The sequence below is a fragment of the Platalea leucorodia genome (assembly GCF_965183815.1).
Source record: "Platalea leucorodia genome assembly, chromosome: 7".
Taxonomy (NCBI): domain Eukaryota; kingdom Metazoa; phylum Chordata; class Aves; order Pelecaniformes; family Threskiornithidae; genus Platalea; species Platalea leucorodia.
This window is the reverse complement of record NC_138829.1, coordinates 41,175,683-41,196,942: the sequence shown is the minus strand read 5'-3', so window position 1 is coordinate 41,196,942 and position 21,260 is coordinate 41,175,683. Positions and strand designations below refer to the sequence as shown.

The 21,260-nt window shown below is 46.4% G+C and overlaps 1 protein-coding gene across 5 annotated transcripts in view; it reads right to left on the bottom strand.

Annotated features, from left to right (window-relative positions):
• RGS6 (regulator of G protein signaling 6) overlaps window positions 1-21,260 on the bottom strand; it is a gene marked incomplete at its 3' end in the record, with an annotated part of 267,826 nt that overhangs the window by 27,759 nt on the left and 218,807 nt on the right. For 4 of the 5 annotated variants that reach the window (XM_082316771.1, XM_082316772.1, XM_082316773.1 and 1 more), the window contains 2 exons: window positions 19,910-20,035; window positions 10,569-10,755 (listed from right to left, as the gene is read on the bottom strand). In XM_082316771.1, the coding sequence (XP_082172897.1) occupies window positions 10,569-10,755; window positions 19,910-20,035 (313 nt within the window). The remainder of the gene's footprint in view (window positions 1-10,568; window positions 10,756-19,909; window positions 20,036-21,260) is intronic. The other variant, XM_082316775.1, reaches the window with a different exon arrangement.

Genomic DNA, 21,260 nt, shown 5'->3' with positions numbered 1-21,260 from the left:
TGCTGTCTCAGGCCACTGCAGTGGCAGCTGCGAGTGGAGACAGGGACTGACTTGACACGTGCGAGCAAGCCCTGGCGAGCTGGCTTTTTGAGCCGACCGGTCACTTAGTCCCTCACACAGCGTGCTGTTAACGAGTGCTGGCTGTACTGATGCTCCCCTGCGAGGATGGATGCACATTTGGAAATGTCAGTTTAACATGGAGTCTAACATGACACAATAACCTGCTTTTGTAATTACACTGGATTTCATCTCCAGGAAGCAAACAATTCCCTTACAAGACTCCTGCAAGCAGAGCAGGCTTGCTGTCAAACATCCCCAGAACTGCTGTTCCCCAGATCCTGAACCGAGGCAACAGAGGCAATGGGGTCTCCATGCATCTCTTCTTGAGAAAAAGGCAGACCCCCTTTCATGTTTTGGGCACCTGAATCACATCTCCTCTATGGTGGGAAGAACTATGCAGTGGGTCTGAGGGGTATCCAGCTCCACTGAGCATCTTCTCTGGACTTAGGCTTGTATCATGAGAGTTACACTTCAGGAAGTGTAACCATTTCACTTGCCATCGCCATTGCATGATATAAATGAGAACAAACAGTAAATTTTAAAAGGGGAAACGTTGTCACTTCTGTGAATTGGAAAACAAAGGAACCAGCCAGGTAAATCACAAAAAAATTATTTTCTACAGTTACGTGACACCAAGAGGAAATCCTGCCCCAGCGACAGCTGACAGCCTAAGCGCAGGGAAATAAACCCTGATAAGATTCAGCATCTCTTGGCTGTTTCCCTTCCACAAGCTCTGTCTTTGGAAGGAGATGAAGGACAAGCTCTGTAAATTTTCTTGACAAGAGGGGAAAGAGGGAGGAAAAAAAAAAAGAAAGTTTGCAATCCAGACGGGAATGTGGGAGGTGGCTGAGATAGCAGAAACTGTCTCAAAGCTGCACCTGCTTCAAATCAATGTGCTGCAATGTGATCTCAGGTCTCTCTCCCCCTTTGCAGTCAAAGCGCAGTGACCCTGAGGAGGGCACAGGTGGCAGCCAAGCAGGACCTTGGGAACCCCCGAGAAATATGTGGGAAAAAACCTGAAGGATAAAAAATAATAACAACACCTGACTTGCACAAAGCACCTGGTGGACCTCAGGAATTGTGTTCTCTGTTAAGAACATTTCTTTTTAGCAGAAAGTCTTGGTTCTTTCCTCTGAAATGTGTATATGAGACAAAAGCAGTGTTGTTGGTTAAACATACCCCTTTCTAATCCCACCTGTATCTTAGCCACTGGGACACTTTGTGACAGGCTTGAGACTTTTTGGGGGTTGTGAAGGCCAAGCACAATGTTCTCATGACCTTTGAACACCAGTTAGATTCCAGAAAGCCCTTAAATTTTAACTTGCTGATAGAAAGTTTTCCCTGCTTGTGCCTAAAAAGAGCCATAGGCTTTAGATGACAAGGGGGAATAAGGGGAAATTGCAAATTCTTTGCTCATTTCAAGCACAGGTTTCCCATTTAGCACATTTTTAGCCCATTCTGTGCGGGGGTTACACTGAGGCTGTTCAGATTCACTTGAGCCCCAAGGGCCCACTTTGCCCTTTGTAAACTGGTCAGAAACCTCCTTTCTCTAGCACATAATTTGGATTGTTTTAGAGCACCCGTTCGTCCTGGCATTAAACTAGTGTGAGGTGATTTGGAGACCCTTTTGTATTGCAAGCATGCGAACACTAGCAGCTGCCCCTCTGGCCAACTTCAAGGGAGATTTGCAGAATGTCTGACAAATCCATTAGAAGAAAAGCCCACAAGAAATGTAAAGCAGTAGATTAAATAACTAAATAAATAACATCAAACTGCAATGAATGCTAATGTTTGTTCTACCTGTACGCTGGGCACTGGGGAGGAATTTATTGCAGATTCGCACATGAGAGAGCAGAGCCTCAGTGAATGCCTTGTGGCCTCTGCTGGAAGGATGACAACAGATGCCAGCTGAGGACCTGCCCGGGGTTTGTTTTTTGAAGAGCTGTCTCCACAGCACAAAGAGGACGTGGGAAGGAGAAAGCAGGGAGATGCTTTTCTGAGCATACGGTGTGCGACTGCTGCATCTTCCAATTAGACTTGGCAGCAGCCTTTCTGTCGGCACCTTTACTCTGCATGGACGTCTGTGGCAGCGGGGGTAAGGTTACCCCCTGTGCCAGCACGCACGTGTACTGCAGTCAGCAAAACCTGCTATCCAGGGGCTGTTGGAGACACATCCTATTCACTCGGTTGTACTTTTCCCAGCCCATCCTCAGGAATCCTGCCTGAGTGGCAGGACCCTCTACCACACCACCACCAGGATCTTCTAAAAAGCTGAAGAAAGGAAAGGAGACCTACTCCTCATTAGCAGTTACTTGTGCCACTACTGAATGCAACAGTTTTTAGGAGCAATTATGATCAATTGCCGTTCAGTCTAACTGACAGTGATGAAATGTGCTTTTGAGAAAGCAGGATAAAATGCAGCATCGGCTCTGGAAGCTGAAGCAGTTGGTAGCAGACACAGCTGAGATGAGGCAAGCAGCGAAGAAGCTGCAGAAGACAACCTTCACACTTGCCCTGACTGAACCTGATGGGAAAACACGGGGCAGGGGGCGGGAGGAGGCAGGGAAACATGGGGGTTTTATTCCTATTTCCCTTAATGTCTCCAAATCTCCACTAAGGACACCTCTGGATCTGCTTATTCTGGTCCCTGCATTTAGGATTTTACTCTTCTCAGAAACGCTGTACTGCAGGGTTTGAGCTGTCTGAATGCATTAGCCAGGGAGAGCCCCCTTCCCGAAGCCTCACTGGTACCTGGCAGCACTGCCACCAAGCAGGGTGAGGGGTAAACGAGGGCTCTGGCTGCTGCGGGAATGCTAGGCTTTCCTTGATTTATAGTTAGAAAAGAAATGTTTCTGGTTGGTAAATGGCATATAAGGGTCTTGGCCTGAGTGTGAATTGCTCTGGAAAATCTGAGCAATATCTTTTTGGCCACTCTCAAGTTATTTAAGTGACACAATAATTTACACCCACAGTTTTAGCTGGTGCATTTTCTTCACACTCAATCAAGTTGTTTTTGTAACTAAGGGAAAAAAAAAAAGAATAATTATACTGTAATATATACTAACCCCCCTGCTAAACTAAAAAGCATAAAACCTCTTTTCAGGCCACAAATGAAATTACACTGGGCTGAAGGCACAGGAACGTAAGAAAGAGCTTTAGCAGGAGGGATAACTGTAAGCAATGAGAGCTCATTTTGAGTAATACACAGAAATCCTTTGTTTAGCCCTGTAGATACATAGTTGGAAACACAATGTAAATCTTTTGGGGGAAAGTGTGTTGATAAAAGTAACACATAAATTTAGCTTTGGCTCCTCTGTAAATTGATCAGACAACTGGTTTGCTTCATACCTTCAAACATACAAATGGGAAGGCAGAGCTGCCAGGGGGTCCGTGGCAGACGCAGTGCGAAGGACTACAGAGGCAAAGGGTTGTCAAGCACCGCACAGTTAAGGGGTCAGCCTGGTACTGCAGGAGATTTAGTCCTAAATATAGCAAGGGCTATCCTGGGAGACAAGAGTGGGCTGCTGGGAGTCTAACGCCATATGAGCAGCTTTAGGTTTTGAGAACAATGATCGTGGCTAAGAGGCTGATTCTCTCAATATGGGCCAAATCCTGGCTACTGGCAAAAAGCCCAAGTGAACAGGTTTTGCTTGGGAGGAGGGGACAACCTAGTGTAGCATTTGGGAGATTGGCATCTCTTTTCCAAGCAATACAATATCTAGGAGTTCAGCAATGAAGATGGGTTTTTGCACTCCTATACATGCTGTGGTACAGCCATGAGGTGAAACTACTCAACTTTTTGGCCAACACCCTGACATTTGCAAGGCTGTCTGCAGCCTCCTCTTCCTGTTGTCTCTGGCGAAAATCCTGCCAGAAAGCCGAGTTGTGCCATGGAGAGGAACATGCAGAATCTCTCACACAGCAGAAATGAAATTCTGTTGCACTGGGGCAGCCTATGACCCACAGGAGGTGGTGACAGAGCAGGATGCAGCCTTACAGAAACAAGCAGCATACAGCTGCTGCATAAAGGTGGCTATGCTGAGATAAGGACCACCAGCCCTGTTTGGATGCCTACCTAGAGAATATATGCTGAATACATAAACAGCCCTCCATAGCTCATCAACACTTTGGCTGTAGGATATCTACTGCTATATCAACCTGGACCTGCCTTTAAGTGATTGAGCTCAAGCTCTCAGAGCCTGTGCTATAAATGCATATCAAAATCTTGCATCTGTTTGCTGATGAACCCCATCCAGACATCACATGACACTCATACCTGCTGTGGTCTGAGAAGGGGAGATGTGAAATGCACTGCTGATAAATCTCCCCAGGGATTTTTTTTTTAAATTAGAAGGATGAACACTTTAAGAGATAACAAACCTTTAGAAAAATTAGACTGCAGTGTTCCTGCAGCATGCGGGTTTGGCAGGGGTGGAACCGAGTCATCCACAAGAACATTCACCCATTGTCCACAAGAAGTGGACTCCTGGAGTCCTGGCTTCTCAGGTAGAAAGGGATACATTTGCAGGCACTTTCACTCCCTGCTTGGGAGAAACAGAAGAGCATCAGGTGCTTCCTGACTTTCACGCGGCCAGGAAATGCTCTTGCTCTGGATTTGAAATGCAGTTCTTTCTTGCATTCAAGAAGCACAGTGCACAGTACTGGCACAAGAGTCCCAGAGTCTGAGCACTGAATTCAAGTTTTAAGCAAGCTAGAGACTTTCCCATGTAATCCATTTAAAGGTATTTTTTGGAGTTAGGAAATATCTGGCACATGAGGCATTGTTATTGCTCGTGCACATGGTTATATCCAGCTTGGCAGGATCAACGCACTGAATAACAGGCAGACTATTGCCCTGTGGGAATATGCTGACTGTTCTTGTCACCCCATTCTCATGATCTTTCATTTGGAGAGATCTGCTGTCTTCTGTCACTGTATGTGCAAGGAGAGAGCTCACTCGTGACTTTTCCTAGCCCTTTTCCTGCCTGTGTGCAACAGCGCTGTTAGCTTAGACAGTTGTTTGATCCCTGATGCCTTCACAGAGATGCAACAGCAAGACAAAGGCTGGATGTTAGATGTTTTTCATATAACATGACTACAAGACCACAAATTAAAATGAAAGGCAAAGGACAAAAGAAGTACTTTCTGATGTGTGGTGCATATGTACATTTAAAAAAAAAAAAAAATCCTGGGAAAGTAGTAACACGGAATATCTGCTCCTGTGTAGACCTCCGCTTCAAGTCTTTTGTTTCCTGCTTTGCGCAGCCATCAGGCACACCAGCACAAGCCTCCACCATCACTTTCTTATTTTTGCTCCAGACACCTAATTGCTCTTCTGGATGTATTTGTGGGGCTCTTGGTTTTAGATTCTGTTTGGTTGTAGGTTGTTTTGTGATATCCACAAGGGAAGGAGCTTGCATTTTTGTTTGTGTGTGTAACAAACACACAGCAACAGTGAGGCTTCGCGTGAAGGCTGTTTCTACAGTCACTGTAACCCACATAGAGGGAAGGCAACTGGAGTACAGTGTGAGGAAGGAACTTCTCCTTCAGTCCCATAGAATCAGAGCCAAAGGGGGAGAAGAGAATAAAGGTCAAGTCCTTGTGCAATCCCTAACCTCCACAGGAAGGTCCATGCTGGCAAAAGCCTCCAGGAGGGCCTGGGCACCATCCATGTATCCATACAGATGCAGCAGTGCAGTGCTTTCAATTCCCTGTAGCACAAGCACCAGGTCTCTGAGCAGTGTTGGCTCAGGTGGACTTGAGCCCCCCTTCAAGGCAGAGCACCTGGGGCTGCCCCATGCCCCCTTGCTGACTTCCCGCACTGCCAACCAGAGCTGCTTTGCCATTACCTCGATCCTCCATCCTTAGTCACCATCCTTTACAGGCATGCATGTAACTGGGGTGGCTGGGTGAAACTTTAAGAAAATAGGAATAATGTTTCTTCAAGCTCTTACATGAAAGGTGATACAGATGCACAATGAATGATTATTTTAACGTTTTCCTTCCATGCTGTGATTTTGTTCAAGACCTACAAAAGGAGTTCTGTATGCCCACTAAATAGGCACCAGGCATACATTGCTCTATATGCTTGCTTTCACATCCTGTGCATGCTTGAAAAGACATAGTCAGTGGAAGAAAGGCCACCCCTCATTTTCCCTTCTTGGTAGAAAATGACATTCTATTACCAAGAGATCCTTGCTCACGCTTGGAGTTTGTTTTTGAATTCAACAGGATCCTCTGTCAACGTTCCCAGCTTCCTGATGGGACCAGAATGCAAACTGAGGACTAATCACTAATGAATCCTGCAAGGGCTCGTATCTCTATCACAGTCCAGAACAAGCTGAACCAACACCTGGGGCAGCTGAGAGCATGAATTGGGTCCAGATCTGGGCCAGGTACATTTCTGGTTTGAGCTGCCTGGAGTTTGGCATTATAGTCTAAATCTGCTCTGGAATTAGCCGAGGATCTGCACAGCACAGTTAAAATCCCTAACTGAGCCGGGATTAGAACTGAATTTCCCTGAATCATCTTCACAGGAACAACAGCCGATTAGTTCAGGTAAAGGAACGTCAATCTAAAACTCTACTTTATTTATTAAAGAAGAAAAATAAACAAAGCAAACAGGAAAGTAATTCCAAAGACAACTATGTGGCTTACCTTACTTTAGTATATCGGGCTCTGAAGCCTACCAGTAAATGCCCCTACAAGCAAACATTACTATCAGGAGACACAATGCATTCTTGTGATACTAGTTCCCAATGCCAAGGGACTGAGGCAGGGATTAAAGACTTGCTGAAGGCAGAAAGACATTTCAGGGGAGGCAAAGAGATGCTTGAAGGTGGTGGTGGTGGGGGAAGTTTAAAAACTAATTATGTGTTGTACAGATAAGCCATAATTGTCACACTCACAGCTCTGGGTTCCCATGTTAAAGATGAATTACTTTGGCTGTCAGCAGCTTCATTAGCCAAAAGAGGCCATTCAGATGGACCTGAACCTATTTACTTTCCAGAGCTGGCTGTGCTTGCTTCGTATTGCAGGGCCCCACACTGGTTGTTCAATGATGCTGATAACTCCTATGGGAGCTCACATCCTTCTAAGTAGTTCACTGTATAATTGAACTGACCTTTCCTGACGGTGCCCCCTGTATTAAAAGCTGCTTTACTCCCCAGTGAAAATGGTTTGATAATCATAATATTTTACTCAGTGGACAGTTGTTTTAGAGCAGAAAATAATCAGCTGAATTGGTAGGCTCGCCTCTGGAGGGGCCCAGCACTAAAATGACAAAAGGCGCTGCAGATCAAGATAGCTGGCAGAGCTGACGATCAGGACAGAGCGAGCAGTGGGAACCGTGCTGCTCGAGGAGGGGGGATGCCAGCAAACCTGGATGGCTGGGGGAGACGAATCATAGAATCACAGAATCGTTAAGGTTGGAAAAGACCCTTAAGATCATCGAGTCCAACCGTTAACCTAGCACTGCCAAGGCCACCACTAAACCATGTCCTCAAGTACCACGTCTACCCGTCTTTTAAATACCTCCAGGGATGGAGGAATGCAGGCTCAGCCGGCACAGCACGCTCTGGTCGGAGCCAAGGCGAGCCAGCATGGCTTGAGCGGGGCACGGGGCAGGCAAGGGTACAGGCAGGAGACACAGCAAGAGAAGGCAGCTCTGTGCAAGCAGAGTGGTGCTGGACTGCAGAGTGCAGCAGCAGTGAGGGACACACAGCAGGGCAAATATCGTAAGCCGAAGTGGGGAAATGGCTAAACACTTACTTCTGTAATACAGGAGCCCATCTTAGAGAGAGCTCTGTCCGAAATAATAAATGGACACCAAATTCCGGTTTGGAGTAGGAGCCCCTTGAGGACATTTGGAGCTGAGATTTTCAGTGTCACTTTTCTTAAATAGAGGAACCATTTGCCTTCAGACCGTGAGTGGCCTTGGGACAAAGAGGTCTTAAGCAAGAGGCCCCTTTTCTCCCTGTTTTCTTCTAGGCCAGTTGTCTTACCAGATGGTTGTGCAGCATCTGGGAGAACTCTTTGGGGCTGGAAGCCAAGGTTGTGCAAAGAAGCACATCCATGTAGACTGTTAAGCGCCTGATAACAGACGATGCTTTGCTTTCAACTTACGGTTATAACGCATTCACTAGCCTGAAGTATACTGTGCTCTGCTACACCTTCCCCTTCCCAAGTACAGCAGTGTGTTCATTCCCAGTGCTTTTTATACATAATTGCCGTTTTGCAGGTCTCCTGGGCCAGCATAAGGGCCAGAGTGCCAGATCACCTTCTCCTATTTTTCCACTGCAGGAGCAGCAATTTCATTTTCTCAGTTCAGCCAACCCTTTTCTTTCCTCTTAGTCCTAGTGTCTCAGAGCTGCAGGCATTCAAAGAATGTGCTGTTCAGTAAACTAAATTTTTTCTTGTTCTTTATCCACAAGGACATTTCAGTTGTTTTCCTCTCTGTGCTAAAGCTACACAGGACAGGACAACACTCATATTTTCCCTCCCACAGTGGAGTGTTTTGACTGGTTGTGTCTGGTTGGGTCCCTAGGAATGCAGGATGTGTGGGAGCTCTCATGGGCTCCTGGTGCCAGGGTGCTGAGATAAGGCAGCTGGGCTACAACCTGCTGCAGATTCGTGGACAACAGAGCCCCCGAGGTGGCAGGGCTGACCTGGGGGAGACGCCAGGACAGGACCTGGGAGATTCAGTGCGCACCAGGGGGACCGAGAAGTAGATGTGCAAAGAAAAATGTCCCCTCTCCAGGATAAGCCAGTAAAAGCCAACATTGCTCCAGCTCCACCAGGGCACTATGTCCCTCAGCAGTGTCCTGTTCCTCCCTGCTTTTGTTAGACAGCCTCCTTAGCTATCTGGTCAAGCAGTCAGAAACAGCTTGCTTGCCCTTTGGAGAGCTACCAGAAGTCCACTGCACAAGAAGGTAACTGGGTTCACCTCCCACATTGCCCTATCCTCTCTTGGCACAGATTCAGGCTCCAAGAGGACCAGAGCTGGGCCTCAAGGTCTAACTTTGCCTCATACTTCTGTTTCCGTGAACCAAAACAGATGAATTAAGGACATCCGTCAGCAAAAAGATCCTCTGAAATAAAATTAACCCAAAGAGCTGAAATTGCAGTCTAAATGCAAGAGCTCCAGCTTGATTTCATCAACTCCCCTTTGAATGGCAATTACATTGTGAACTGATCAGTTCAAGCCTAAATCCTCCGTGTCTTCTTCTGATTAAATACTCATTGTCTAAACATCCATCTTATTCTCAGTACTTCTACTTATCAATTTAATCAATTCCCCCATTATTCACCTATCTGCTTTAGCCTGCGTTTTGCCATCATCATTTTTTTCAGATGATGCAAATTGCAGAAGTTCTTGTTCACTATAACTGCAAAGCAAAAAATATATCTTAGCCAGAACGTCTTCATATTCCTGTGTTTCTCAGCTTTAAAAAGAACATTTAAGTTGCCTGATATTCACAGGGGATTGCCTTGAAACTTTGCGTACATTCCTTCTATGCTGGCCCCAAGGAGCAAGACTGCATTCAGGAAAATACAGTATTTGATGCTAGCTTGAAAAATTCATTGCCTAACCTTGTATAAGTGGTCTGCAACATCTCCCCTGAGACAGAAATATTTTGTTAGTGGACTATTTTGAAGAACTGCCTTTGAACACCAATTTAAAGAAAATATAAGAACAGGGATTCTTTTCATTTGCTGTTGGTTTTACTACATGCTTTTGATAAAAATGATTACGAGGAGGATATCTTTTAATTGTGTCCCTGATAATATTTGCCAAATGATCCCTTCTTCCTTTTTCTTTTTTAGCCTTTATCAAATGATATTTTCACTTTCTCAGAAGGTTATGCAGCTTTATCCTTGCTTGTAGCAGTTTTTCTCAAATTATCTGTTTTCCTAAAGGCATCTTCTGTGTACAGTTTATCTGTAAAATTTCCCTGATAAATCTGGGGCCCTTAGGAGGGAAGGATTAAGCTCACTGCATTGCCTGCTGTCCTATCATTATTCTAAGGTATTGTCTGGTGGACAAGTTTCTAGCTGTGTTGGAAGGAGCTGCTGCATTTGGGGTTTGGCAGGGGGGGATATAATTAGCTAGAAATAAATAAATGATTAAAAAAGTGTATTAACCAGGATTTTGATATGATATCAGCCATTAAGTAAATATGCCAGACTTTGGTGACAGGGAGTACAGAGAGCCAAACTGAAATTCATAGCACTCTTTCATCTTTGCTTTCTCTGAGACATGGCTCCAGCTTGCTGTGCCTTGCAGACTTGTAAATTTTGGAACATTTGTTCCCAGAGGAGAATTAGCCTGTTATAACTGATAGATTCAAAGAAAATATAATTTACCCAGCTTGAATAGATATCCTTAAAGTCACTTCAAACTGTGTGTCTCCTTTTTCTTACAAGTGAGCAGTAACAATGTGATAGTGGAATATCAGAGTAAAACTGAGAGTTTTGTTAGCAGTAGTTGCATAAAATCAAAACCAAACCTGTGCATCTTCATATGTATATCTCCCTGGGTCTTTGACATTTTGGCTTGTTTTCTCATAGCTGTGGGAATCCAGGTTGATAGCACTTTGGGCCCCAGGAGCTAGAAACTCTTGCCAGATTTCTTCCACTCTGGTGGTTACATCCTGTAGAGGTTGTTTCTTGAGATCTTGGACAGCCAACCAAAACCTGTATGAGGCAAAAATTAAAGGGGGAGAAAAAGAGAGAAATCTAGATAAGACTTCACGATAAGCCTGGGCAGAGTCCCAAAACACAGACGTAGAGCCTAACCCTGTATCTAGCTGAATTCACAGAAGACTCTCCATTTAGCATGATTTCAGGGGAAGGTGTGATATACTTTACACCAAACCCTTACACTGTGGCTAAGATCAGAACAGTGCCTGTAAGAAGTGATACGTTCTTATTCAAACCGCCCCTGCAGAAGTGTGACATTAGGTATGCAAACAGGAAACCTCCAGAGCTGTGCAGCTGGAGGAGGGGAGCAGGCTCTGCCTCCTACCGTCCCTCTGCAATCCACCGGTCATTCCTGCCTGCAGGATCGGCTGTCCAGAGGGGATGCAAAATGCAGAACAAACTTAATATTCATATCATTTCCAGGGTGAAGTTGTAGAAATGGTACTTAGAGCAATCTTTTTTTTTTTTGACTTGTAAACTGACCAGCATTCAGATGGATGCCATGGGCAGAGATGAATCTTGTCATGGCCATACTCCAATTTTACAGGGATGTTTTCTTGACTGGACCACACTTACGAGCTAAAATAAGTTCATAAACATTAAGAAGACAATCTCTTTGATAGCTAAGGGCATAATCCACATCTTGATCTGTGAAACCAAAGGCCACGGAATATTTTTGCAAGAGTGACGTGCATTGTCTTTTACCCTAGAAAAAAAAAGGGTATTTTGTTGGTGGTGCTGGTTTTATTTATTGTTGACAGAAATCCACTCTTGCAGGTGATTAACTCAGAAGATGCAGGGCCCCCAGTAGCCTTTTGTTTTGGTCAACGCTACCTTCTAGCAAGAAGATAGCCTCTGAGGCCTCTGCCCTGGGTACCCAGGCCCTGCAACCCAGCTGAACGGGTACAGTAGTGCTCCGTAGGGAGTGCTGAGGGCTACAAGGCAAATAGGTATAGAAAGCACCTTTGCAGCCACCTGCAATAACCAGCTCTTTCCTACCCCATGGCAAAGGAGCCCATTGCCCAGAGATGACAAGGAGGGCAGGGCTCGCCTTGGCCGTCCCTGCCCCGCACCGCTCTCTCACACTTGCCTCTGTTTGCCAGACTGTGCAGTGGGGACAAGGTTTCAGGGCATCTGCAAGAGCTGCACAACTTATAAAATCCTGTGTCCCCCCCTTATCATTATGGGAGACTACTAAATAAACCAGTTGAACTTTGAAAGCCTGATTTCCCACCCCAAATCATTCAATGGTGTCAGTGTGCTGCCACTAAGGCAAATGTTCCCCCATGGTGGAAGGAGGAAGATACAGCCTCTCCCAAACCAAAATCCCACTGGCAGCGAGGGTGGCTGGAGGAGCCCGCAGCCTGGTGACTCCTGCACTGTTTCTGACCCTCCCTTCCTTACCGGCTGCGGGCAGTACCTAACCACCCCAGAAACACTGGGGTTATCGTAATCAAATGAGGCCGCTAACCCATTTAGCCTGGTCCCCTACCTGCAATAGAGGGAAACAGCCAATTTGGGGGAAAAAAAAAAAAAAAAAGACATTCACACTGCATGCAAGGCCAGGCTAAATCCTCCTTGCCTGTCCCCTGCTCCTCCCCTGCCAGGAGGGGGCCTAATGCCACAGCCCTGACTCACCCAAGCCACTTGGTTGTATTCCTTCATACGGTTTTCCCTGCTCCCTGGCAGGCTGTCAGTTACGCTCAGATACTGCATCAGTACCTGTGGAGTCACATACTGGTGGAGCTCACACAGCAACATTTGGTTTTATAAACTGAAATAGAGTATTTGGGGTTGGCGGAGGGGTGTGTGTGGTTGGTCCTTTTCTATCTTAGAGATGTTAAGTGCGCCTGATGTCCTGCCTTGTTATTTGAACTGTAAGTGACACCCCCACTTATCACATGCATGCAGAGAGTAAAGGGTGGCACTCAGAGTGCAACAATCTGATGCCATATGTGGCTTTCTTTACTTCGAAAATATTTTATCATTCAATTTCAGATGCGATGGGAACATGTGAATGCAGAAAAAGCATAGACAGAAAAGATGCTAATCATTCCAGAGTAGCTGGGACACTTCAGACAAACACTTGGCTAGAGAGAACGTTTTCTGCTGGCTTATCTTCTGCCCCTGGAGCCGGGGAGGCGGGCTGGGAAAGCACGCTCGTGAGAGAACCGGGCGCGCTGTGAAGTGACAGCTTGCCAGAACAGGAGCACCATCCATTTTAATAACCATTTGGCTCAATCTGAAAACCAACCAACCAGACCAACCTGACACTAACAAGAACAAGCTCTTTTTACTGCAAGCAATTGTGAATTCATGCCCAAGGCTGGATGTCCTCTTCAAGGCAAAGAGGAGTTTTGTCTTGGTAAAAATTTCAAAGCTATTCACTATAGCTGGTATCTGAAAATCGGGGAACATCAAAGAGGGGTACCCAGCCCCGCAGCCTCGACTCCAAGGCAAATACTCTGCCACAAGGAATCATCCTGAAGCCAATGCATAAGCAGGGCTTCCTCTGGGATTTATACAGCATTTACAAGAGAGAAGCAGGTATTTCTGCCCAGGAAAGGATGCGCTGGAATTTGTGCTCAATTATAAAGTGCAAATACATTCCCTGAGTCAGTCCCACAATTTCTGAAGTGCAAGCCCAGCCCCAAGTTCACAAGGACTCAGAAGAAGATCCCGCATTGCCTCCTCCCTTTCTCTGGGAAGCAGATCTCCCAGTGGACATCTCTTGCACAGGGCAGGGAGTAGGGAGATGTCCTCGTGTGTCCTCTCCACAAGTGCCCTATAAGCAGAGCAGGACTGGCATGGTGACTGTCTGCACCGAGGGAACAGCAGCATTGCTCACAGGTTCTTTGCCCTTTATGGAACAGCATGTAAGATCTGCAGAAGGCTGATAATATGGTGTCCTGAACTGTTGTCAGAGGCATAAACTATTCCAGCCTCATCCAGCTCGTAATTAAGCTGCTGTCACTTGCAGGAGATAGCCCGTAATGGCGCTTTATCCCATGCAGTCCCCTCAAGGCGCAGAGAGCTCCTGGGCCTCAGCGTGCCTGCTCTGCCTCCCTGCAGGGCACTGCAGAGGTGCTCGGTCACTGCGGGCTGCTGTTTGCAGATGCTCCTCGGTGAAAAGACTGCTAGGGAAGGACAGGGGGTTGCTTCTGAGGTACGCTGTAAAACAAAAATTAATTTTAAAACCTGATCAAGAGGCAAAATATGGATGACTCCACAGACTGAGGAACGGCTGTCAACATAAGGACAGTATTGTATCCCCATCTTGGGGGAGGACATGATGCCCCTGGCTTGACAGTGAAATGACCGAGTGACTGTCTGGGTTCAGAACACGAGCACACTCCTCTCCTTGCCTCAGTAGCTCCACGTAAGTATCTGGTGCACCTCCTGTCTCACATCTCTCACCACTCACAAACTTGTTCTCACTTCCTTTCACCAAGAGAAGAAATACCATTTTAGCATCACAGTTGAGAGGGGAAATGAATGAAAGGAATAGGTATAAATCAACACGCAGTTCAGACAGGGGAAATAGTTACATCTTTGTGTTACTTAATGGCCGGATCCTGGGTACGGCGCGCGTGGCGTGGCTGAGACCAGCAGAAATGTGCCCTGCGTGGGGCGTGCGGGGGACAGACGCCTGCGGCGAGGCGGCGTGCTAAGGGCACAGTCCTTCACTAACGCAGCACTTCCAAGGAGACCACGGTGTCGGTGTGAAGGAGGGCAAGCTCCCACTGCCCAGCTGGCCTCCCCCGCCGGCCCTCCTCCTCTCTCCTCTCCCAGGCTGCGCACCCCACGGCCAAACTGCAAGTCCCTGCTGCCTTTTAGTGTTCTGGGGCAGGAAACGTCTCGCTGTAGTTAGGCAGCACCCGGTGGTTCGCCAGCGAGTAAACAAGATGCCAGTTCGCTCACGACTGACAGCCGGCGGGGAGAGAGGCCGGCATCTCCCTGCCGCCTCCCGGAGGAGCACGGGCAGCCTCCCCGCCGGGCCCGGGCGGCCGCGCCGCCCCCGCCGCAGCGCCGGCCCGCTCGGCGCCCGCAGCCAGCTCAGGCGCGGGGCTGCCGTGCCGCGGAGCTGCCGTGCCGCCTGCCGGCCAGGCGGGGAGGAGCCCGGCCGCCCCCGGCCCCGGCAGCCGCTCCGGCAGCAGGCCCCAGGGGGACCCCGGGCCCGGGCACCACAGGGACCCCCGGCCCCCGGGGGACCCCCGGCCCCGGCCCTGCCCCTTGCAGGGGACGCCAAGGCACAGGCGCTACATCCTCAGTACCGCGCCTGCCGTTCTGGTGGCTTCGGGAGTGGTTAGAAAACTCCTGCGTAAATGCTTTTTACTCAGAAAACAAGGGGATCGGGTGGGTTTTACTTAATGTATCTGCTCCCCTCAACGCCTGAACTTCTCCTTTCCTGATGAAAACAAAAAAAAAAAAAAGAAAAAATTGGCAACAAGTTTCAGCCCTTAGGGGTCATACAAGATATGAACACTTTCTGCAGGTAAAATTCTTTTCCGGATAACTCAATTTTCAACACATGTTCACAATAACACACAAAATGCCTGCATTCGTGCATTGCAAGCTTCACAGTGCATTCCTATAAAGCGTCATGCGTTCTCTATTTAGGTCTATAAACAGGTGTGCGGCCTCCCTTCCCTTCGGGTAAAATTCCTGTGTCCCATATTCCCACTTAGTTGTTTCTCTTTCCAGCTGACACTCTTTGAAGTTGGGGGGGGGGGGGGAATCAATCCACCAGTTAGATGAACATCTCAGCAATCTCGAGATGTCTCGGGTGATTTCCAGATCATAAAAAATGTATAATAACTCTCTGTTGGCCTTTTTTTTTTTTTTTAATTGAAGCTTGGCATTTTGCCTGCTATATTTTGGGTACTTCAAAAATCAACAGAGTCAAAACAAATTGTAGATGAAAGATAACAACAGAGAGGAAAAAGAAAAGAGAGCAAGAAAAAGAGTTAAAATAAAACCAGAGAGAAAAATACCCAACTGACTGGCATTCTTGCTCTCACATAAATAATGGACAGTCAGTAAATAAATAAGTTACAGGGCTCAGCCGAGCCCAGGAGGCTGGTGGACATGATCCTGCAAGTTTATTAGAACACAGAAACACAGCTGGAAGGAGACCCGGGAGGTCACTCAGTCTAGTCTGCTGCTATCTCCAGCAGTGCCTCACTCGAGACCCCCACCGGGACCAATTTTTCTCAGCTAGGAAAATATGGAAATACCCCACCACAATCAACCCTGTGATGTGGGAGTTGCACCACTAGGTATAAGCGCAGAATTTGGTCCCCTTGCTATACCACTGAATTACATTTATTTCAAGGCATTCTCAAGTGCACGCTTCATGAAATCTTTTCCAGCGCTACCAGGAATTTCTAGGTTTTTCCATCAGTCACTTTCTCAGATCTGCCTTGAGGACAATACAGGGGCCTACAGGACTCCTGCCAGTGTTAATGAAGATCCTACTGACATTCCCAAGAGAGAATACATCCCCGCTGCAACAGTTCCCAGATCTCTGCGTAGTTACTGGGAGGAGAGTCCTTACAAGATAACTCCAAATGTAATTTTTCTAGCAAGGTGCTAGATGCTGTGCCCTCAGAAAGTTCCGTACAGCTTCCCAGGGTTTGGGTGGGATGCATCTCACTGAACTGCAGATGTCTACCGTGCAGACACTGTCATTTGAATCAGTCTCCCCAGGCTTATCGGTGGTAGAGAGAGACAGGCGCTTTACAGTGCAATTTAGGTGCTTTTAGTTTTGTTTCCACTTAAGGCTGAAACAAATCCTTCCCAGGTGATTCACTGACTCCTCTTCAGCTTCTCTTCTCTCACTCTAAAGGGAGCCTGGATGATACAGAAGAAAGCACGTGCTTCCAGGCTGCCAACTTAGGCGAGACAGATCCCAGCCTTCTGTTGGGTGTAACTTAAATTTTGCTTGCATGTTTAAGCATCCAGCAGTTGCTTTCCTTTCTGCCACACACTCCTAAGGAGAATTCAGGAGCTTTCTCTGCCATACCTGAACCCTAGAGAGCCACCTTCTGCTCTCTAGCACCACCGCTAACAATCCAACATATTCCAGTTTTCTTCATTAACATTTCTGCCTTTACATCCTGTTGTTATTTAAAGCTTTAAGTAGGCTTGCTAATACTGATGCAATATTAGACAATAATGATACCACATAAGCCAATACCATGATAATGATACCAGTGTTCCCATATTAACTAATAATGATACCAGTGTCTTCCAAAAAGGATGTGGGATTTAACCTCTCTATCCCAGCCCACTGACTTGCAGCCTCCCTTCACTACAAACCATCTCAAAACCAGCGAGAACACACATCAGCAGGAGGAGCAGCTCTGACTGACCGAGGAAGGCACACGCTTGCCTTCTCATAATGAAACTTTCTCCATTTGTTTGAGTAGGATGAACATGGGGGACACCTGCTAGTCATAAAACCTGCTGGATTTCATTAGCGCAACCCCAGATAAATCTCAGAAAACCCAGCTGAGGAGTATTTCAGTACAGTATATTAATTTTGCACTTCATCACTACAATTTAATTGCAAATGAGTACCACTGTACATAAGCGCAGTAAGCATATACAAGTTCAGTACCTGTTCAGCAATAAAATTTCAAGCTCATTTATGTAATTTCGTAACACTCCCTCGTTTATCTTACAAGTTAACTTTCAGGTTTTTAAAAATAACAAACATAAAAGTGTATTGATTTTTCAGTGTTTTGCTGCTGGCATGCTTTCTGTATTTCTCCTCAGACAGGCAAATCTGATAAATACGATGGTCAGTTCCAATGTGGCTTAAAGTCAGTTTCTGGGGAATTTCCCTTTCATATCTTGCAGGCTAGCAGACTGCACTGAAGTGGCAATTGTTCACATGCTTTACTAATGTATTTGATTTTCTAAGTGAAAAAAATTAATAAAACACAAACTTAAAGGCTGTGCAATCAAGTTCTTAGCTGGTGTAAACTAAGAACAACATCAAACCCGCTCACTACCAGCAAAGGCCAAAACCTGACTGACTGCATGCTCAGTCAGCAGCAGATTTCCTCATCCTGGGAGCAGGCACGGTTCTGCCAAGGAAACTGCGAGCTCTCTGGCCGTCCCTGCCAACGATCACTGGGCCTACTGGAATAGGACTGCCCCAAAGAAAGCACGTGAACTGGTCCCTGTGCCCGTCCATGTGCTGAGAAGGCACCAGAGCCCCACAACAAAGCCTCTGCAGTGTAATTCAGACTCTGTAGAAAAAGTGGTTTTTACTGGATACCGCCATATCCAGGGCAGTCAAATGACATTACTGCTGGATCCTTCTGTGTCTCCAGGACTAACCAGGGGAAGGAGCAGGTGAGGACCGTTGCAGGTATCGGTGAAGTGCCTCTGACCTGCTGTACCTCAGTGAAGGAGGAAGGTTAAGGATCCCACAGACAAGAGCACAGACTGGCACCCTGACACCAACTCAAACCCTCGCCTTCAGCACAGGCCAGTGGCTGCAGCCTGCCTTGCTGCCAGACACAAATCACCCGCCCTGCTGCTAACCGCTGTCTTCCTGCTTCTGCACAAATGGAAGGATCTGGCAGTATATTTGGCTGTGTGGCACGTGCAGGCAAGAGTCTGAACCATAACCTCAGCCACTGAGTATCAACCTCTACCTTTTCAGGCTGCCTCTCTGGCTGGCACAAGCCCTCTCCTGTTTTCTTTTGACTTTGCAGCACCAAGCAATGAAGCTAGCATTTAAATGCCTGCAATCCTGAACACTAATCCCAGTGTTTGCCCCAGCCCTGTTTCAAGCATAATCCTGGGAACCCCAGTTTCTCAGAGCAATCTGTAGTATATTTGCTTCTGCTGTTATGGGACCTGTTGCGGTTTGGTTGTATCTGCAGGATACAATAATACACTAGCTCTTCCATGGACCTCACCCTCTCCAGAGCAGGAGAGCTGCTTTCCCCAAAATGAACTTCAGGGTTAGGGTTGGAATTAGAATTAAGATTCAAGACAAGGATGATAAAACCTGTGGCTATAACCTGATTAATGCTAGGACAAGCAGAGGACTCGGATCCTTGCTATGTAGGCAGGGCTGTGGGTTTAGCTTAGGGTCTATGGGACGTATCTAGCTAGACCTCTCTTTTTCTGCCTGTGTGAGAATATACCTGGTATCAATAAGGGAAAATGGCATAATACATTAGTTCTGAGGTACGTAGGGGTGACTAACGAATCACAAGGCGCTGAGTTTAGCACTTAGTTTTGAAGCTGGAAGGGCTGAAGACATAGGCATACTCTTTAAAGGACTGCTACCCCAGAATGAAGCATGCTGTTGGCACTTCCAATGTTTTTTCATGAATTCTGCAGTGGGACTGTATCTTGGAGCAATGTGCTAGGGCCAGAGATTGAGTTTAGAACAGTGTTACCAACAAGGCCAGAAGGGCTGGATCTTCTAGGAAAGCTTTTGTCTTCATCTAGTGTTAAGTTCACCCAAAAAATGGCAACTTACTACTTCTGCCTATTCCTGCTGTAGTTGAAGTAGCAGAATTGTGCACAATAGATTTACAGACTCTCAGTCTGATGTAGGATCGTATGAGTGTCTACATAATGTTTCGTAATAGAAGTTTTGTCTTCTTCACAACATGAGAAGCCAGGTATTCAGAATGCCCACACAGAGAGAGTGCTATTAAGGTGAGAGTCAAGCTCTTCAATAGTTAGGAGGTGCAAAGTAGCTGTTGCAAACCCGATTTGGGGAGTGCCAGTACCGCAACAGTTTTTAGCCACATGATCACCACACTGTATTTCCCTCACACAACCCCTGCCACAAATACACATGTAAATCCTATATATTGTTAGGGGGCTTAATAGCGATATGCCATGTCCCATTACATTATTACAACTTTGCAAGCCTTTGCATATGATACTTGACAACACTGGCTCTGCTAAACAGTGTTCCCTAGATTACTTACATAGTTCTAGTATAGGCATCTGTAGCACTGCTATGGGCCAAATCCTGCCATTCTCAACTTTATTCAAATGGGTGTTCTGGTGTTTTTAGCAGTTCAAGACAGACCAAGCATTGCATTTCACCTATGCAAGAGAGTAGGACTGGTCCCATTCATTTAGTTAAAGTAAAAAATGGTTTCACCTGAGGTTTTCTGAGCTGAATTCTGATTCCAGGAACCGAAGGAACTGGTCTCGTCCTACTGGGTCCTTCAGCACCTCATCCATGGAGAAACCCCATCTTTTCACACGCTGCTGACTAGGTTCTTTGCTGTTTGGAGAGAAAAAGGAAAAAACAGATGGAATGTGCATATCTGCCTGCTGTCTGAGCAGCTGCTGCTGTTTCTGCTAAGCAGCAAAGGGAGGAAGATTATCAGACGAGGAGATGGTGGTTTTTTCCAAGATTTTGCAGAAATACAAGTTAGCAAATAACATACTAAAAGAAGCTGTAACGACCAGGGTCATCATTAAAGCAACTGTGCTATCTGGGTGCTACGTACACAGCAAAATGAGAGAGACAGTGAATGATAATGATTTTCAGAGTAATTTCTGGTAGGTTTCATGTAAAGAACAGCATACCATACTTGAATGATTATTCATTATGCACTTCTATATCTCCTCAAATGTACCTTGGGATTTCTTATATGTCAAGGCAGAAATTCGCCAGCGGTGTCCCCTGGGCCGCTGGTGAGCTCCAGAGCATCTCCTTGTGTCCCACACAGTGCTGGCTGGTCACTTGGAACTGGCTTCCAATTTTCAGTTCCACATTTGCATTAAAAAAGCAGTTTCACTAAGAAGCAGTGCAGACAAGATTTCTAAAAATGATTCCTGGTTTGTGGTCTTTTATTTTTCAGTGCCTCTGATTTTTGGATGCCTAAGTCTTGGAAGACTAAAAAGCGTCTCCCTCCTACTCTCCATGATAATCAGACTCTTATTTTGTGTCTCAGCTGGGACACTGAGATGCAGAGGCACCCAAAATCACTAAAAACCCTTCTCCTAAATTATTTCTTAATACAACCCCACTTATATAAGCTGTTGTTTGAATTGCCAGACATGTTGCAGAAATGCCTATGGGGAGAGGCAGTGCCTGGGAATCACAACGAGGATCCTACGAGACAGTCCGCATCAGAGCGTAATCTGGGCTCACAAAGTGTTTGAAAGGTTCTGGTGTGATGGCGTCATACTATGAGACAACCATTAAAATACAGCTCAGCTGCTCGCATTTGTGACAGTAGAGCCATTGTTAACAGTACATATCTATTAAACTACATGTCTCATCATGTCCACAGTGATTCCTAATCCTGGAGCCTTAGGGGACAGTGGCGATCTGTGCTGAAGACAAATAAGCCAAAGGGGTAAATAAAATGCCCGCTTTGATTTCCTCTTGGTGCAAAGACTAAGCAAAATTGATGGGCATGTCCTCACTCGAAGTGCAGAGCACTCAGGATGGCTCCTCCTGCACTCACCCAGCAGCCAGCAGCGCTGCAGACAAGGGT